The sequence below is a fragment of the Falco cherrug genome, chromosome 5 (genome assembly GCF_023634085.1).
Source record: "Falco cherrug isolate bFalChe1 chromosome 5, bFalChe1.pri, whole genome shotgun sequence".
In the NCBI taxonomy this organism is placed as follows: domain Eukaryota; kingdom Metazoa; phylum Chordata; class Aves; order Falconiformes; family Falconidae; genus Falco; species Falco cherrug.
In genome coordinates this window covers 8,288,318-8,307,538 of record NC_073701.1, presented here as the reverse complement: position 1 = coordinate 8,307,538, position 19,221 = coordinate 8,288,318, and the positions used below count along the sequence as shown (strand labels likewise).

At 48.0% G+C, this 19,221-nt stretch overlaps 1 protein-coding gene across 5 annotated transcripts; it reads right to left on the bottom strand.

Moving 5' to 3' along the window:
- Positions 1-245: 245 nt before the first annotated feature.
- Positions 246-19,160, bottom strand: NRIP2 (nuclear receptor interacting protein 2). Of its 5 annotated transcripts, none has more exons than XR_003562989.2 (7): positions 17,549-19,152; positions 12,354-12,530; positions 6,708-6,790; positions 6,115-6,242; positions 3,264-3,316; positions 2,262-2,414; positions 246-1,534 (listed from the first exon to the last, which is right to left on the bottom strand). XR_003562989.2 is itself a non-coding variant. In XM_055712595.1 (7 exons), the coding sequence occupies exons 1-7, from the start codon at positions 17,777-17,779 to the stop codon at positions 1,506-1,508; spliced, it is 786 nt and encodes a 261-aa protein (XP_055568570.1). In that variant the 5' UTR covers positions 17,780-19,153; the 3' UTR covers positions 246-1,505. The 5 variants fall into 5 exon arrangements, 4 of the variants coding, with proteins under 4 accessions (XP_055568570.1, XP_005446106.1, XP_055568569.1 ...); XM_055712595.1 differs by having other exon boundaries at positions 2,330-2,414; positions 17,549-19,153; XM_005446049.4 differs by having other exon boundaries at positions 246-2,414.
- Between the last annotated feature and the right edge of the window lie 61 nt (positions 19,161-19,221).

Here is a 19,221-nt window from a genome sequence, read left to right as displayed (position 1 = left end):
GGTAGGATTACTGCTTTGGGGTTAGAGTTAGCATTAAGGTTAATGTTAGGTTTTGTGGTTAGCTGTTACATTAGGGGTTAGGCTTAGGTTTAGTTTAGGGTAGGTTTAGGTTTTAGGGTTAGGGGGTACATTAAAGTTTAGGGTTAGGGGTGAGGGATAGGGTTAGGGGATAGCATGAGGGTTAGAGTTTAGGGTTTGTGTTGGGGCTAGAGTGAGCATTAATGTTTACGGTTAGGATTTAAGTGTTTGTCTTTTTTTTTTTTTTTAAATAGGGCATAAAAGTTAATGAATCATAAGAGCTTTAATGGACATGGTATCTACTGGCTTTAGCAGATTATTTGCCATTGTTTCACATGCCATTTTTAGAGGGCAATGAGAGTTGGAAACTAGGCAAGCTGCTGCACGTAGGAACAGGTGGTTCATCTATCACGACATTTTCAGCAGAGTTGACCCAAGTACTATGTAGATTCCAGCTGAGACACGGGATGGTTTAGTACAAGTCTGACCTGTCATTAAAGACCCCTGGGTTTGAGGAGCCAGTCAGACACGCAAGTGATACAAATCCAGGAGGAATTACTGGTACTTTGGAAGACAGGCTCATCAAGTAGATGTGTCCTGACTTAAATGAGAGGACCGTTGGTGTCGTTCAGGAGATTCATGGAAAGCAGTTCATGCAGCCAGAAATAATCAGATGCACAAGTAGGAGAATGGCAAAGAAGCCAAGGAACAGATCAGAAGCTGCAAGATATGACGACTAACAATAAAAGTCACTAGCCTGATGCTGCTTGTGGGAGGAGCAGATGCCAGTCACACCAACTAACACTGGGAAGTGCATCCCAAATCGTATCAGCCAGGCTGTACTCTGCTGATTTCACCGTATGTTAAACTACAGCATGCAGCATCTGATTTAGGGAAGAACTAACAGTAAAAAGCAAAACTGCATACACAAATTCTTTAACAAGCACAATGGAAACAAGAGGCTTGATAAAAAGGAAGAGAGCCAGTAGTGTTTAATCCAAGAAGATAGGCAAAACGGGGGTGTCGTGACATTCTAAGGGTGGACTAAGGGACATTGTGCAAAATGCAGGTAGTGAATAAGTAGTCAAAAGGCATGGAACAAGCCCTGATCTGGTGCATCTTTCCTAGAGCTAGTAAAGAATAGACTATATATTCGTCATACAGCTATGCTCTAGGATGCACATAAAAAAAATATTAAACCCCCCCAACAATTAAGTGATTTAACAATCACCCTGATCATCCCAGACAAGTTCACAGTTCTCTGACCTGAGCTGATACTGCAAGGAAGTCTAGGTTTTGTTTCATGCAGGAGTAGGAAAGTTGATGGGCTCTGAGGTGCTGGGACTTGAGGCTGATGTATCACTAGATCTCAAGTTGAAAGAAAGGAGCTGGCAGAGCAAAAGACTCTGGGTGCTGTAATTCATCGCAGCATTTAAAGTGAGTGGCAGGATCTCTGATGGTGCAGCAGAGGAGGCAGAAATGTAGCTCTAGCAGCTGGAGTGCAGAGAGGAGAGGCCTGGTCAGAAGAACAGGGTGTGCAAGTCTGGTTACTGCATATAACACCAACAGCATTGCTATTCATATAATATAGCTTAGTGGCCAAGGATGCAGTGGCAAAGCCCAAGCCCCTGTGAGCGTTCACCGTACTCTAGGCATCTACACTCAGCATTTCTGCAAAGTTTTCTTAGAATTAAGGACTCTCAAAGTGTTCTTGCTGCAAGGTTTTTCCAAGAAAATACTTCTCTTCTGCTCTGAGCCAGGAAAAAGTAGTAAAATCCAGCTTCCCAGAGTACAAGTGAGGTGACTGGCCACAGAGCCCTTCCCACAAAGAAATGGGAGTGGAGTCCTCTCACACTGAGGCAAAGAGGTGGGAAATACTCATGGCAATCTTTGAGGCTTTTGGAGAAAGCACTGTCCTCCTGTCCACAGAACAACCGGAGACTGTTCACAGAGACTCTCTTGTCTCATGAACAGAGGGTATTGTAAAAATAAGTCATTAAAAGGGTAGGGTGAATTTAGTACAGAAGTAGAAATTGGAGTGACTAGGGACAGATAGAAAAACAAGAACAAAATGCCCACTCAGCACATGGGGACAAGCAAGAGGGTCCACTGAAAGGAGGGATATCTCTCAAGATGAGGCACTCCCAGCAACAACAGCTTCCAGCACCCATTTGCCTTTTTCTAACTCCCCAGCGAATGCCTCAGCCTAGAACTCAGCAAGGTTAGGGGCGTGTGAGCCTCACCCTCATCTCTCTCTCACGGCAGCAAGTCTCCTCAGCCCTAGACTTTGGGAACGCAGCCAGTCACTGACCAGGTTCTTCAGAGGCATGTAGAAAAGGCAGCTCTTGACTCAGTGCTTTAAATCTCAGGACTCCTTTCTCCAAGTCGATGCAACACTAAAGACGGGGAGAGCCAGTTAGTTGCTGGACATTTCAGATAGCAAATCTCATGATGTCTGTGACTGGGGAAAACCTGTATAACCATCAAAAAACTCCACTTTTGGTTTGTAGAGACTTTACAGTTCCCCTCCCTGTCCCCCATGCTGCCTCCTTGCTCCTATTCCCTTCAATGAATTCCTCTCCAAACCCTTCAGAGAGCCACTCGCCTCACTTCTTCCTATGACTCCCTCTGAGGTGATGTCCTCACATGACTCAGTCATTCAGCCCAAGACTTTCCCTGCTTATGTGTTTGACATGTGGCTACAAACATTTGACAGGCAGGAGCAAGCTGTCCTGCTGCAGCCATGCTCTGAGCCACCCAGGCGCCAGGCCCAGCAGAGCACTGACCCTGAGCTGAGCTGACAAAAGGAGAGGACTCTTCCCACTCGTGTCTGGTTACTGTTGCACGCTGATGGTGATCGTGCAGCTTCACTTAGCTCAAAGCGAGGACAGAGCTTGTTCGCATCTGCCTTCCAAAGGCAACACAAATCTAACTTGTGACACAGCGTGCTTTGCCTCTTTTTTTGTTGCCTCTTCAGTTCCCTCGTTGCCTTTGCAACTTGGATGGTCAGGAATACAAAGAATGGAAGATGTGATAGTATCCTACTGGGTGATTCCTTTCCTAAAACCTTTAAGAAGGACTGGAAAGGAATTAGAGCATACTGCAGCCAGCCACGCAGCTGTGCAACAAGCATTGCCGGTAGCACCCTGGAAGACCTGAAGTAAATATTCCTGATGCTTACAGCAATCAAATCTTTGCAAACTTCTTGAGAGGAGTCCTGCAATAAGGAAGAAGCTGTTCCTTACCTTGAGAGATAACAGAGTCTGGAGACCAATGCAAAACTCCAGCATTTCATCATCTGAGAAGAGAAAAGAGACTGATCAGGCTTAAGACTATATATATTGCCCCTCTAAAGAAAGTGTGTCTCTCCTGTAAGAGGATGTGGAATATGAGAGCAGCTGGTTCATAAAGTTACGTGGTTATGGTCTATTCAGTATAAAGTAAATAATAACAAATAACAAGGAAAGTGATTAATTGAACACACAAACATTAACAAGCGGGTGGTAACAGTGACAATACCAGAGACCAACACCCGTCTGCCACTGACTGGTGGGTCATTAAAGGAGCTACTCAGGCACAACCCTGAAGAAGGTCAAAGTGAACTTCTTAGCTAAGGGGAAGGAACTATGATTATCACGAGTATTATGAAATATTTGAGGGGGTTTGTGGGATTGTTTGGAACTTACTATGAGATATCAGAAGAGGCTTGTGGGATCACGTAAAACTTGCTATGGGCTGTGTAGGGGAAGGGCCAAAGGCAGGAGAAGTCAAGCAGCAGGGTGGATCAGGGAAGAACAAGCATGGAATAATGAAGAGGAGAGGGAGTAAGGGAGCCAGTCACATGCAAGCAGGCTGTTGGTCAGTTCACTTGTCTGACCAAACCCTGCTCCTGATGGCCGCAATCTATCTGATCTTCTTATTAAATAATTTTATAAAGTAATTTTTTTTCTGTGTAACCTCTCTATCCTATGTGTGACTGCTGCAAGTCGTAAGTGTCAGCAAATGTAGAAGATGCCACAGGTTAAAGGGCAAATAATCTAGATGTCAGCAACCAAAGGGACTGGCACGTGGAGAGGTGCCAGTAACTGAAGGGACAGCAGAGGCCCTATAGGTCTGTGTCAGCAACTGGACAAGGGGACATAACTCACAGGTGCCAGCAACTAGAGCGGGCCAGTGTGCAAGAGAAGTCTGGGTTCCAGTAGCTGGGGAAGAGAGCACAGGTCATAGGGCTGATACACCCGAGTGCCAGCAGCTGGAGAGATCAGCATGCAAGGGAGCTCTGGGTACCAATTTTGACCAGGGTCACAGGAGCCTTAGGATTATAAACCAGCAACTGAAAAGGACAGGGCATATGTGTGAGAGGTCTAAATGCCACTAACTAGAAAGACTTGTATTTATATTTCTGCAGTGAATTTAATGCTATAAGCTGGTGGATTTGTATACATAATTAGCTAGAAAACTTCAGTCTGGTCTAGCCAGTAAGTAGAAAAAAAACCTGCATCTGGAAAGACTCAAGGCCTGGGTCAGTGGCTAGGTGAGGGACCTAGGGTCCAGACATGGATATAAAACAGACTTAAAAGCTGTGCTGTTATTTGAAGACTGTGAATATGAGTGTGCTTGTGAAGCTAGAGACTGAGGATGTATGAGCTTCTGCTAGTGAACTTCCATCCTGGTCAGACAGAGGAGGACCAGGACTGGGCACTGGGCTATCTGTGCTGGCAATGATGTGAGCGCTGGTAAAGGCACTGCTGATGTGAGGGCTAGTAAAGGTGTGTGGCAACCTGTGTGGATGGCCTTGGCTGTGTCCTCTCTGTATGTGCCTCTCTGGAATACTTCAGCCTTGCTGCTGACTGAACCTGCCACTGAGAACATGCATTGGACTGGTCAAGAGCAACCTTGTGGGTGTTAGAGTCATCCATCTGGACCTCACTGGCAGGGAAGGAGGAATCCTCAGCTCCTAGAGTCTCCAGGGTTCAGCAGCCACCCGTGACATCATTAACATGCCCCATGTTTCCTGGATACCTGCTTGCCCTGTGTGTGGCTGTATTTCGTAATTTATTTATCACCACATAAACAAGAGCGCTGTGTGCACAGGGAGATGTAAGGCATAGATGTAACAATTCTGGTCCTTTCAGGCAGCCATGTCCACATCCCATCAAAATGGATAGGTGTTACTGGGGTAATTCAGTGGTGCTGGTGCTAGTATGGAGTCCCCATGAAGGGCAAGAACAAGTAGAGGGGAAAACAGGGAAGAAGAGTGAGCCGGAGTGTGGAAGAGGAGGAAGCCCCTTCTAGATGACTAGGAAGGTGGGAAGAATGGACATGGAAAGAGGGAGCAAGGGAGGCCTTGGAAGATTGATAATACTCATCAAAGATGAGGAGGCAAACAAAGGGAATAGGGTAAAGCTGGAAGACTAATAGGGAGAAAGAACAGGGGAAAAAAGACGACTGAGTTGGTTTCAGCATATGTACAGCTTGATGGAAATGCAGAACATGCAGCCTCTGCCGTTCTTTGGGCGTGCTCCAGTGCCTGCTGACTTGACCTTGTCTCCTAAGGCTCCTTCCTTCAAAGGGTCCTCCTCAGGACACCAAGGGAAACCCAACACTCTGGGCCTACCAGGTTCTTCCAGGGTGCCTCCTGCAGCAGAGGCAGATGAGTACACACAGAAACACTCTGGGGAATAAGCTGTACCCTCTATCAGTTTCTCTGATGACTCCATCCAGCCAAAGACAAAAGTGCCTTTTCAGTGGGAGAACATAGGGCACCAGAGTACTAATCAAACAGTCTGGATAATGCTAGGAAAGGTCTATTTTAGAAGGGCACAAGAATTTTCCACATTCTGTATTAGGACCAAAAAGCACCTAATTTCTCCCCACTTTCAACATCTTCAGTCTTCTCTGTACTCTTCCTATGCCCTTCGCCTGTGGTTACATTTGGGATATACACAGAGCATAATAATCTTGGCCAGCAGCGGAGGTGACCACATCACCAACCTCCCACACCATTATGCTTTTCCCAGAGATCCTTTGAAATGCCCTCGGCAGGGCAAGAGGGACACAGGAAAACTGGGGGAGAGGAGGGGCTGGCACTCTCACCTACAACCAGTGCTGAACACAGCACTGTCTCCTGGCCAAATTGCAACTCCATATGTTCTACTCGGCCAACAACGCTGGATATGGGAAGAGAGAGGTCTCCACAGTCCATGGCAGACACTTCTTCCAGCCTGTGGGACACAAGAGGTGTTATTGCCTCAAGCGGAGGAAGAGGAGGAAAAACAGGACTTCTCACTGATGGCAGTGCTTCTCGGTCTCATTGGGAACAGGCCCACAAGAGGAGGAATCTCTTTCATACAGCATGACTGGAGGCAGACTCCACAAGCAAAACCATAAAGCGCCGTCCATTTGGGTTCCTCACTGCTGAGGCTAACCCTTAGCTGGGCTGCTTTGCCCTGCAGTACGCACAGAGAGAATGACGCAGCTCTGCCTCCTAGGCTGGGGTCTGCACACAACTTTGTGAGTGCTTCTGATGCCTTGCCCTGTAGCCCACCCTCTGCGTCTTCTCCTAAACAGCCATGTGCACATGCAAAGCTGCTAGTAATTATCACTGGGGCTGGGAACCAAGAGTGCCTAGTTTCTTGCCATAGGTTTTCTTTTAGCCACCCCTCCTTTGCTGCTGTGCAAAGACTTACCCCAGCTGGTTTAAACAGCTCTTGGAGATGAGATTTGGTAGACACCCGGTGTTAACAGTTGCTTTCAATACCTGACCTTGGCACTAGAAAAAATAACAACAGATAATTACTGTGGGCTCAAAACTGGCATACCCAGTCCTCTAACAGTGTGACCATCTCTTAGAACTTCCTTAGCCACACAGCCGAAGGTGTGGTGCTTTAGGCAGTAGGCAGAAACCAGGAGACTTGTCGAAGACAACGGTTGTCTCCCCACTGCTCTGCAAACCTCTGCCAAAGGCTTTTTTTAATTCATCTTCTTCAATTTCTATTGATTGCCCAGACACTTATCTGTTATCAGTGACTTTAACTTAGCAGTATTCCAGGCAAAAGATGCTTGTGAATTTGTTAAGAAAACTCACATAGATTTTATTAACAGAGCAATAACTGATATGATAAAAGCTTCTAAAGGAATATAAGCACGTGCTACAGCCTTTGTAGCTTTCCTCTCTCCATTTCTTCTGGTGTCACAGGGAACAATGTTCCAGAGTTAGACATCTGTTGTCAGCTGAAAAGCTTCCAGAGGGAGAAGTCTGTGGGAGAAGCAGGACCACGCCAGGACAAGCATACCGGAGAAGAGCTTGAATTTAAGGCAGTTCACAAGATAACTGACACATCCAAGTGAGTCCTGAATCCAAGACACAACCTAAGCATGAGGCTTCTGATTTGTGTGGGGCTTACATTAAGTTCCTAGACAGCTCTTTAAAGAAATACGACATAAACACTACAACTGCAATATTCACAGCTGGTGTCATCTAGTAAAGGGAGAGACTGGATGCCCTGCACCCAAGTCACCTCTGAATGATTTTACTGGAATAATCCCCAGTGCCTTGCCCACTTTATTTCTTCATCCCTTTGCACTTGAAAGGGAACAGGAGATGTGCTTGCCATCTGTTTTCTGTCTTCTCTGCACAGAGGTCCTTAATGGCAGGCCAGAGGTACTGAAGTAACAGCAGGTCTCATATATGGTAAAGGTTTAAAAAAATAGGGTTATCAAGGACATCAATAGAGTTCTGTTCAAAAAGGAAAAAAAATAAAGAGAAGGAAGAGCTAATTGCACTCAAGGCAACCTCATAAAGTACATGCTGGAAGCTTCAAGTCTGTTTTGTCTTGGAGCTTTTCCTCTGGTCTAAACTGCATCTGCAGTACATCAGTGTAGAGAATTTAATCATTCTGAACATTTAGATACACCATGTTCCTAGAATGGCCACTTAATTGAGAAATTCTCAAGAACTGCAAGACCACTGGAACTAGAGATCTTAACCTGTATTGTTTTACAGAGTTCACCAAGAACCATGTAAGACTCATATATGCATATATGATGTATATTTAAACAATATCAATAGTTTTAGAAGGAAGAGCATTCACCGTGTGTGGCCTCATCCAGGAAAAAGGAGAGCAGTGCTCAAGCAGTATCCACAGAGAAAATATGCACAGCTGCATATTTTCAACAGCTCCTGATTTGGTTGTTACACTTTTTCTCCTTTAATGTAAAAAAGCAAATCTTATTCACAAAGAATTATATCCGGTTAATTAACAGTCCCATGTGACTGCAAACACTTGGGACTTCTTACAACACTCAAGTGAAGCATAAAATGCCAAGTACTGTAGGAAAGCCAAAGCCAAGACAGATCTTACAAACTTCTGGCTGCCAGCACTATGCCTTCCCCATTATATCATGTGCTTCTCAGTCTCAGCTGCACTGGCATCTACATTCGATCCAAGGCTGCTCTTCAGCACATGGTATGGAAATTGCCACAGAATTGCAAAGTCACAGGCTGGGAGAACACAAAACTTAACTGACATGATACCAGCTGGAAGACTCATGAAATAGAGTCAGACCACAGAGAAACCAGCCCTCAGAAGCCCTCTCTGCAGTTTTTTGCACATTTGGACTGGAATAGTCCCCCAGCTCCTTCACAAATGAGCAGTTCCATTTCACTGCAGAGCAGCTTGAACTGCCATCCTGCGGTAATCCAGATCACACATGACAGAGCTGGTAGGAGACCCAGCTGAGCTGCTGCCTGTTCCCAGAATGTGCACCTATTCTCTTGCACACCTCCTGCCTTTTGGCACAAATCTGCTTTAAGCGAGTGAGGGAACATGCTAGAGCATCAGAGAAGGGGAAGAGCTGCAAAGCACTCTAGAAGCTCCCGACTTTGGCAATACTTCTGCTTGTTCAAGAACGTACGTTACCGCCATGGCTCCAGGCTGCCTGGCGTGCCAGGTTTAAACATTCAGGACTAGGAGTAGTGCCTGCCCATAGAGGTCCCCAAGGCCAGCTGGAGACATCCCACACGACAAGAGCTATTTATTGCAAAAGCTGGTGCTACAAAGTCCAGGCTTCTAGAGAGAAAACAGCCTAGAAATTTACTGGAGTCAGAGGACAGTCCCTTATCCCTGCCCATGGCAGGGGGTTTGGAACTAGATGATCTTTAAGGTCCCTTCCAACCCAAACCATCCTCTGATTCTTTGGCAAAATGCCTCCTCTTCTGCTTTTAGAGCTCTGTAATGTCTGTGCTCTCTGGTCCTCACTGATACATCAGCCCTGCCTGAAAGGATTCTGGCCAGACTAAGCAGAGAGGCAAGATAAAGCACTAAGTGCAGACACGTGCTAAGCATTTGCCACCTCAGCCTCTGTACTCTGCTTCCCTGTGCCTCCTCACTACCTAAGTGGGTGCATTAGCCATGAGCGCCAGGTCAGGTGTGCTACCACATCTGCCCAGACTGCAGTCTGCTAACAGCGTCCGGCTGAATCCGCTCTTCCTTATTAACAGACATGGATTCTACTGGGAAAGTGTTAACCATCCCTGTGGCTCACAGAAGCCAACTGTTCATTGACCAGCTACTGAAAAAGTATTACATCAGCCCTTCAGAAACAGAAGACCTGAAGTATCGATAGCAATTGCTAAGGAACCACTTTGGGAGCAGGCAGACTTGAGATGCACAAACTGTTAGCATTGTAATAATAAATTTAAACTGTATCACTAGCGGATTCTTGAGTTTTGTTTCAGAGCAGACTGGGAAAGTTGCAAGTTCAAAACTTGCTAGGATGTAACAGAACAGTGATTATTCTGTGGAAAACAACATTTTGTCTCATTCAGTAGTAAACAGCCCTGCACAGCTCCGCCAGCCTCACAAAAGCTATCCACCTTCCAGTTATACCAGTATTTGCCCGGAGAACTCACCAGGAGCCTGAGGAGAGTCCTTAGTCCAGCATACCACAAACACAGTGCAGATTAGGTAAGGAGTACTGCAAGCCTTCTTGGACTAAAAGGACTTTTCATCACATTACCCACTCTCATCTCTGCCTCAGAATTTTCAGTCTGTTACTACCAGTCACCATTAGTCTTTGTCTAAAGGTTAATTATCTGGATTTCCAAGAAAGAGAAAGAGGGGAGAAGAATCAGTAAGGATCACCATCTATAAAGAGTTCTGTTTTCTGAAGTAGTGCCAGTTCCAAAGCCAAGAAGCTGCTTTAACCAACCAAGGCTGATTAATTCCACATTGCTTTAGCACAGAGGAAAAGCAGCTTGGGATAGCAGTGGAATCTTTTAGCATCTATTTCCAAGTCAGCAAGAGACAAGCCTCACCACAAAAAATAGCTGCTTGATTTTATGATGCAGATGCCAGTCACGACAAGCTTTCCAAAGTGCTTTGCAAAAACTCCCACAAAAGGAGGAAGTTCTGCTAAAGCACCATGTGAGCAACCCACCCAAGTAAATAAGAGGGTGAGGGACAGTGCAGTACAACTGCTATAGACTGGGTCTCTCTGTGATCTCTGAAACTTAAAAAGGCCTTTGGCACAGGGCAACTATAACCTGTTAGAGTGAAAACACTCATTGCCTGAATCTCCTTGTACCACTGAAGTTTACATATATTCAGTTTTATTTCCTAGTCAAGTTCAGTTACTAGTCGGGTGATGCATTTGTTACCACTTTGAAATTTCCAGCATACTTGCCTGACTGTAGATGGAAGCTTTATGCTGGTGGATGATCTTTTCTCAGGAGCTGCTGTCAGAGAGAAGAGACTTCACTGGGGTCGTGTTCCATTTCTAATAAAAACTACACCATAGTCAAGCAGATTTCCAAAAGGTGCCAGGTCAGCAGCCTGAGTGCCATTTCCTGCCATAGAGCTGTTACTTACAGGCGAGTCTTTTTGAAGTTGACAAATGTGAACATGAAAAGCAGCAAGACTAAAAAGAAGTGAAGGAGAGCTTCCCTGCCTTCAATGTAAGAAGACTAAGTGTGGAAAGCAGTGACTGGCTCTTAAGAAGGGCAGAAAAAGAGAGAAATGCCTGCAGAGAAGGTACTGAGTTCAGAGGGAGTTAAGTGCAGCGTTAGACCTGTTTCTTGGACTGTGGAGTCCATTAACCTTCCTCCTGAAGGAAAACATGTGTGTGAGAGCTGGGGTACGGTCCGTTAGAAACACAAGAGGGGAATGAGTAGTGGACTCTGAAGCTGAGTTAGCTGCTGCCCCTGGGACATGATACCTATACATGCCTGTCCTTGTTCAATGTATGTGACTGGTAAACCCCCCACCGTTTATCACTGAGTTTCCTCTTACAAAACAATATAGAGTGGTGATTAAAAAAAAAAGAAATTCCTTCATTTGTTAAAAAAAAAAAAAGACTCCAGCTATTTGGACAAATTACCCTGAGAGCCATTCATCCCACTGGTTTGTTTTTCCAAGTATGGTTATGTTAACCTAGCTACAGCAGAGACTAAAACCCAGGACAAGCAACGCCTAACTGCAACAGTCGAAGCTGGAAAACAAACCAGACAGTGGCTTTGCGTGGTATTGAGACACCTGGTCTGAACGTTTCAGAAATTTGCCACCAGGTTGTATTCATATAATTACTTGTGCCAACTGAATTTTCAAAGGTATATGTGGTTTTCCTGGAAGTGTAGACTTCACACTCTAACATGTGAGATGTTTTTTATGACAGGTGACTGAAATAAATGCAGCTTTAAAATGAATTTTATATACCAGGTCTACATCTTGGTGAGTCTTGTATCTGCATACTATTGAACAGCTCTAACCATGCAGCCTTCTTCCATGGGCACAGCTTTTGGATGTGCTTTCTTACCTACAGGGGCCAGGAAGGAGCATGTTCTGCTCACGGGAGGATATAAGAAAAGGGAGCTAAAAATACTGCTTTCATCAAGAAATGCAACAGTGCTAATTCAGAACACAGCCACTTTCGTAGGCGGTCCTTTGACACCTGAGAGAATTAGACCAGACCGGCTCCAGTAAGTGTAAATTAACTAGAGGCACCTGTATTAGAGTAGTAAGGAGACATTCCATGCTTCTGTATACAGCTATGAAATACCTCATATCACGGAAAAGCTGGCCTCCAAAGGAAGGAGATGCGAGTAATGTAATTTATCTTCAAATATAGACGACTAGAATGCATGTGGCAGAAAAGCTTTCCTCTGTCTGTGGGAAGAACGGAATCCAAACTCTAGGTGAGGCCATGTGGGAAATCTGCTCTCTCTGGCTGCAGCTGGCTTTGCAATTAATAACTTTGCATGGCCCTTGGAGTGGGGCAGCTGGAGCTCACCGAGCATTTGCCATCACTGTGAAATCAGCGCCATGTTGTTGCCTTACCTGACACTGTATCAGCAGGTGTGAAGTCTCTTTTCTCCTGTCCTCTCCCTTTTCCATCTTTTCATCCTGGTCTTTTGCCAGCGGAGATTGAACCCATGCAGACTGAACCCTGGTCTCGCCCCGCAGCTTGTTCAGATTGCCTTCCAAGAGGCGCCTCTGGACCACACTATGCGGCTGCTGTCTCCATCACAAAGAAAGAGAAATCCCAGCTAAGTATGGAGCTCAGGACAAGGACTTTTGCTAGCCCAAGGAAGCAGACTGCAAATGTTGAACCCAACTGATCATAATGATGAAAGACAGACTTATCCCAAAATCCCAAGGTTTTTTCTGTAGCCACTAAGGTGATGATAAAGTGTTGGGATGTCTGTGACAGGCAGGTCTCTGCGACGCAGTTACTGGAGGAGAAGAGCATGCCTGATGCGTGTTTTCCCCCACACGTAGCTGTTCCTTCAGCTAAACATGCACTCAGCAGCTTCGTACCTGTTCAGGTCCTGCAACACACTACCTGGTGGGTGTGCACTGACATCCAACCAGGCATGCTCACACCTTCTAATGCGGGAGGGGACAGGGGACCCAGCAAGTGTGTGATGTACGTGTGGGTAAGAAGGCAGGACTCTAGAAATTTTATGTATACAAATGGTTATTTGTAGTGAGGTGGGAAGCTTCCCTTGCATATAAAACTAAAACTAGCTTCTGATGTTCTTTGGAGTCTGTCTCTGCTTCCTTTCATCAGAAGTGATACTATTTTGATTCCCTTCCCTGTTGGGGGAGCATCTATGAAGCCCTTACTTGCTCACAGCTAGAAGGGAGCACCATCAGCCAGACCAACAGCTGAAGGAACTTTATTCCTATCTATCATCTCAAGTATCTCATTCATATCTCATGTATCCCACATTCCTACTTCATTTCTATTTCCTTTCTTCTGGGCAGAAGAGGAGGTGCACCAAAGGAGATGAAAAATTTTGAAAAACTTCTTGTCCCAGCATTGCATATGCACCCAGGAAAGTGTTGCTTTGGAAAGAAAGCTCCCTTTGTCATCGGCTTGATGCTCTAGTTTTTGCCTGGTGTTGATCCAGCGCCTCCAGTCCCTGCACAGCTACGAAATCAACTATGGGCAGCATCAATGGAGAAGGCCTGTTGCAGGTTGCTTTGTCCTTTCTCCATGTACTTGGCCCCATGGTCCTTCTGCAGGAGAGCAGCTGCTCAGGGCTGACAATAGCGGTCTCAGTAACAACTGCCTATGTGAAGAAAGGCAAAGAATCTACAGTGGCTGATGTGCTACAGCATAAACCATTGTTTTCATCTTTCTCAAAACAAATGTTTAAAATCAACTTCCAGATGGCGAAGCAGTTTGATGTAGGATCTTATCAATGCACAGGCCAAGCATCTGAATGAGACCAGACTTGCCAATGCGCTGGGCTGTTATTAACCTTAGTGTATGTGTGCTTCGGACTGGCTTTATGCTTGGTCAGGGGGCTGAGGCCAGGAAAGTGTGTAAATTGCAACTTGAAGCGCACTGACTTGTCGGTTTTACCCCACGGTTGGAGCAGGAGGGCTGTTACTGGCCCTTCAGTTGCGCTCAGTGTTGCTCTTTGCGAGGTGCCGCGTCCCTCATGCCCCTGCCTCCCCGTCACTCAAGGGGCAGGAGTCAGACCCCTCACATGCTGCATAAGAGACGCTGCAGTAGTTGTAAAAGTGAGGTAAAAATATCTCTGTGTTCCTGGTCTTTTCCCAGCTTACTGTGCAGGCCCACAGCACAGCTGGCTGTTGTAGTTTACTCCGTAAATACTCCGAGCACAGTGCCAGTTTGGCTGCCAGCTAAAATCTGGGCCATGGGAAAAGGGCAGGGGACTGACAGCAGGTCTCCAAATTCCCATCCTCCCTCCTGTCTCCTCTCACAATCTGGCATGCAAAGGACCTTTCCCTCTCCCCACAGCCTTTCCCACAGAAAGAGCAGGCCCTTTGCAGCTGCCACCTCTGTCCCCTTCTTGTCACTTGGGCTGGGAAGAGGCCAAGCACTGATGGGGATTAGCTGAGCTTTGGGACTGTGCAGGCATCGGGTTCAGGAGCAGACTCCTGGGGCCCTCCCTGTCTTCTGTCTCTCCAGTGGGACGGAGGAGTGATTGTTGTCTCTCTTGGGCTGGTGAGAAACAGCGAGATGAAGAGGGTGGTGAGGGAGGACCCGAAGGAGCTGTGGCCAGCGGCTGGGAGGGAGGCCCTCTCAGGGCTCTTAGAAGGGTGAGAGCAGGTTCCCAGCGCAACTCATCATGTTCAGGCTCTCCAAAGTGAAATCTCAAGGCCTCGCTATAATTAGGGAACCGATATGAGCTTGGGATCTTGATTTTTGGGAAGGGAGAAGCCAGATATTTGGACCTTCTTGGTACTTTCAGGATGGTTTAGCTCGTGCAGCTACTTTATTTTTCTTCTCCGTTTAAAAAAAAATGTGTCATGCTTGTAGTTGTTATAAATCTGGAAAAAAAAGCGAGGTCTGCACTGAAATGTGTAATTACTCATTGCCAGAGATGTGATGGGCCCATCAAATCCCAGACAGTGCTGGATGCATTGCATAAGCTGAACACACACACAAAATACACAGAAAAGAGTGGCAAAAATCAACAGCCTGACGTTGTATAAGAAAACATGTAGTTCTAAATGACACAGGGCCTTGCTCCAGTTTTAGGACATGCAGGGCTGCCACAGCTGGAGTTTCTGGCACTGTCAATGGAGACCTATTTTGGGGAATTAAACTCTCAGCGTAAGTGCTGGAGGACTCTAGGGGTGTTCTGTGCTCTCTCCAAGATCAACGTCTCCAGCAATTCCTGCTGCTGCTTTGTTTGCAGCCCTGCAGCCCTGTCCTACAGGAGGGTGACAGATCAATTTAGGAGACATAGACAGAGTTTTGCACGGGGCCAGAGGAGTGCCTGAAAGCATATCTTGGACTCTGATTTGCAGGTCCCAAAACATCACAGCAATATCACAACAGCCCTTCAGGTTGCAGGGACTGCTGAATTGCTCTTGGAAATCTACGGCCTGGTTCTCCTCTCGCCCCAAGGTAAACCAGAAATGAGGTACCGCAGCTACTGCACTGACCCCAGATATGGCACGATGTGTAAGAACTTTGCACAGGTGCCACACGTTATTTTGTGCCTTCTAACACCAGTGCAAAGTTTCCGTGGCAGAAAAGATGTGATGCTTTACTCACTGCTTCCCTAACTCCACGGTGAAAATGTTGCAGCCATTCTGCTATGAACCAAACATGAACTACGCAGTGGTTTTCGGTGACGGAATGCCACCTGCGTGCGAGGAAGTCTCCTGCCTAGCATGGTTAATTTGAGCAGGAGAGCTGCTTGTGGCGAGTGACCCAGACAAGCTGGAGCAAACATGTGGGGCATCAGAGTGCCAGCCTCCGGAGGCCTGGGCAGCCAGCCGTACTGGCAGGACCCTCACGGGGGCCGCTGGCTGGCACCGCAGCTGTCGTCTGGGGGCACGGTGTGACAGGAGTCAACTCCAAAGCAAAGCAGGTAGACATGCTCCTCTCTGCCTTTGCAGCTGGGCTCAGCAAACGTGCACTGAAAGACTCCAGAGCGGCTCCTCCCCGTTCCCTGCCAAAAGCTGTACAAGGGAGAGCCGCAGGGTACGCTGGCTGTCCCCTCCTGGGGTGCTTCAGCCGCAGCACTGCGGGGCACGAAGGGCCAGCATAGCCAGCCCCTGCCGCCGGCCTCCAGGCCCTCCAGGCCCTCCAGGCTCCGGTGTGGCCAGACATCCTTCCCCACGGGCAGGAGCAGCCCCGTTCCTCACCAGTATAACGCTTACGTGACTTCCCTCTTGCACTTCAGACAGCGGCTGCGTCCAGGGCCAGAGGGGTCCCTGCTGGCAGCCGTGTGTGTGGCTGGGAAGGGCTGGCGGAGCATGAGGTGACAGCTTTTGAGGAGCCACCCTTGACCCCGCTGAGCCAGCGACTGTCAGCAGCAGCTGAGGTGGCTGTGGGGAGGCCGGCAGGAGCAGCAGGGCGCAGCGGCACAGGAACATGGCACTGACCCCTCATCTGTGCGTGGCAAAGCCTCTGCGCCCGGGGGGTTCAGCCCGGAGCATGGCTTCCATTCCAGCCCGGTGCCTGGGACCCTGCCTGTCCCACACGTCTGTGCCCCGTGCACAGCAGCGCCTCGCTGCCGGCAGCCATGGGGCCTGCCACGGGAGCTGGGACACAACCAGCGATACCGACACATGAGCATCTGTGGTGTTGCTGCCATGGTCTGAGGTTACAGAGGGAAGGACAGGCTGCAGGGAGGGGCAACATCTTCTATGGCACCCGCTGGCACAGCTGGAATAAGTGGCTCTGCCCCCACCACTGGCCAGACCCAGGCCAGTCTAAACCGTTTGGGATAATGGTTTAGACCTCTGCAACCTCGAGCAGTTAAACTCCACAGTAGAGAGAAGTCAGACAGCAAAACTGCCAGAGCAAGAGGGAGATGCATGCAGGTAAGCCAGCAAAGATCCTGTGGGAAACGCTCCCAGCCTTGAGGAAGTCCCTGCAGACCACAGACTGCCCAGGCTCCTGGAACAGATCCCCTCCCTGACGCTCCCTGCTCCATGTCTCCACAAGGAGACACCCACAGGCCTCGCTCCTCTGCCTCCTCCCCAGAGGTGGCATCCTCTGGTGCTGGCCACTGCAGCTGCCTGCACGCCTGGCTAGCGATCCTGCCCTGCGCTTGCCCCTCTGAAATCCAAAGAGTGGGGGGAAAGAGAACAATGCAAAAAGGTGACAAGGTCAAACGTTATCCTCTCGGAGTTAGCTGTGCTTCCCTCCCTGCGGAGTCCAGAAAGGAGTCTGCTTTTGAGCTGGATCATGCAGGAATACACGGGGGCTTTCGGAGACGTCCCATATGAAACATACATGTCAGACGAACATATCTGTGTACGGGGTGAGTGGAAAGTTGGATCCTGGAGCGTCCCTCCAGTCCATGTCTGCCTGCCTCTGTGAGGAGTTTGGTTCCTAAGGGATGCGTGGGAAGATGGATGAAAAAAAATGAGTGATTCATTCTTTCCCCTCACCCTGACCTGCTCCTAGATGATGCTGAAGGGAAGTTTCATCTTTGCTGAACACATGACCCTTTCACAAAGCCTGACAGCAGTTCCCAACTGGGATGAAGGCTATTAGGAGGACCCCCTCCCACATGGGGTCCCACTGGACTCACCAGATCCTTGGAGGTGCCAAGCCTTGTCAAGCCATCCAGGGGCAGCAGGTCAGCAGAGTCCTTGTGCACAAACTGGGTGGCCTGTTTAAGGCGCCTCTTCTGTTGCAGAATAGCTTTGTTCCTCAGCTCCACCTCACACTCCTGTCGCTGCAGGTCAGGAGTACCCTCACCGTGCTTTTCCTCCCGGTCTCCTTGCCCCAGTGGCAGGGGGCAGCTCTTCCTTGTGCTCATGGTGAAGGTTCAGACAGAACAGGTCCTTCTTGATATGCTGGGGTGTTCCCTGAACTCGTCTCCTGGCGTTTGCCCTCCTGAGACCGAGTCAGTCTCCGAGCTCCTTTCCCTTTCCCTTCCCCACAGCTCTTCTCTCCCTTTCTCTGCCTTTCTTCCTGCTCTGTTAGTTATAACTCACCCATCTCTGAAGTGTCCCTGTGTCTTTTTCTTTCTCTGTCCTCTCCACTCCCTCGGTGTCCCTCTGCCCCCCACCTCTTCGCCTCCCTCTCTTCCCGTGCCCTGACTGCAGCTCTGCCTCCTCCAGTCGGAGGGTTCCTGCCGTAACAGAAAAACCCCCACGTCAGAAACCAATTTCCATAAATTACAGCAGAGCCGGCAAGATGCTCTGGCTGGAAAAATCCAGCAGCAGAAGGATGGCCCCGCTGCTGGGGGCTGGACTTACCTCCCTTGGGCTGTGCGTGCGCACGCGCGCGCGTGTGTGTGAGAGAGAGAGAGAGAATGTACGTGTGTACCTTGTGTGTGTGCCTATGCGTGTATACACTCCTGTTCCCCCCCTCCCCGATACACTGAGGAGACAGTAAACCGGTGGCAGGCTGTGCAGTTCAGTGTCCGTGCTGGGGGGGCTTTGACGCATCGCAGTGAGTCCGTAATGTTGGCAACAACATGGTTCAGCCTAGGAGATGATGCAGTGCCTTGGTAAACGGGAGAGAGCATCTGCCTCAAGGCTGCTGGCAGGCATGCCCAGTCTCATTTCTGCAGAGTGTCATGCATTTGGAATAGGCTGCACTGAAGGATTTTATTGTATAGCTTGAACAAAATGATGAAGGCCTGGTTTCTCCTTCCAGCCAGAGGAAATGTACTGGGCCTGACTCTGCCCTCATTTTCACCCCTCTCCACCTAGAGCAATTCCCTCGAAGTCGCAGAAGTGTAAAATCACTGACTTGTCGATACCAGTGGATTTGACTCCCTGTTTACGCTGAGAGTATGCTGACACTGCTACAGCGTGGGATGTCTGGACCAGGGCATCCCTCCTCCCAGAGGGGAGAGGACAAGGCAGAGCTCGCTTTTTCAACTTTCTGCCTCCACATTGTGCTGCTTGAAACTGTAAGTTTCAACTTGAACAGAAGCTGCTTTATTTTGATCCCTTTTAACTGGTGCATGCACTGCCTCAATAAACACAAGTTCTGACGCTCTGTACAGAGGAGGAAACTGAGTTTTACTCAGCTACGAAGCCGAGGACAGCATTACCTTTCCAAGAATGCCAGCTGAGGGTGAAACACCTTTTGTGTATGACACAGAAGGAATAGCAGCCACAGATGAAAGTTACACCAAAAGGAGCCTTTCCGTTGCTCCCTTTCTTTTTTCCCAGCTTAGCAGTATGTAACATTCCAACGTTGCTGATACCAATTATTTCTATGTTCTAGATTGTATATAAAAATAAA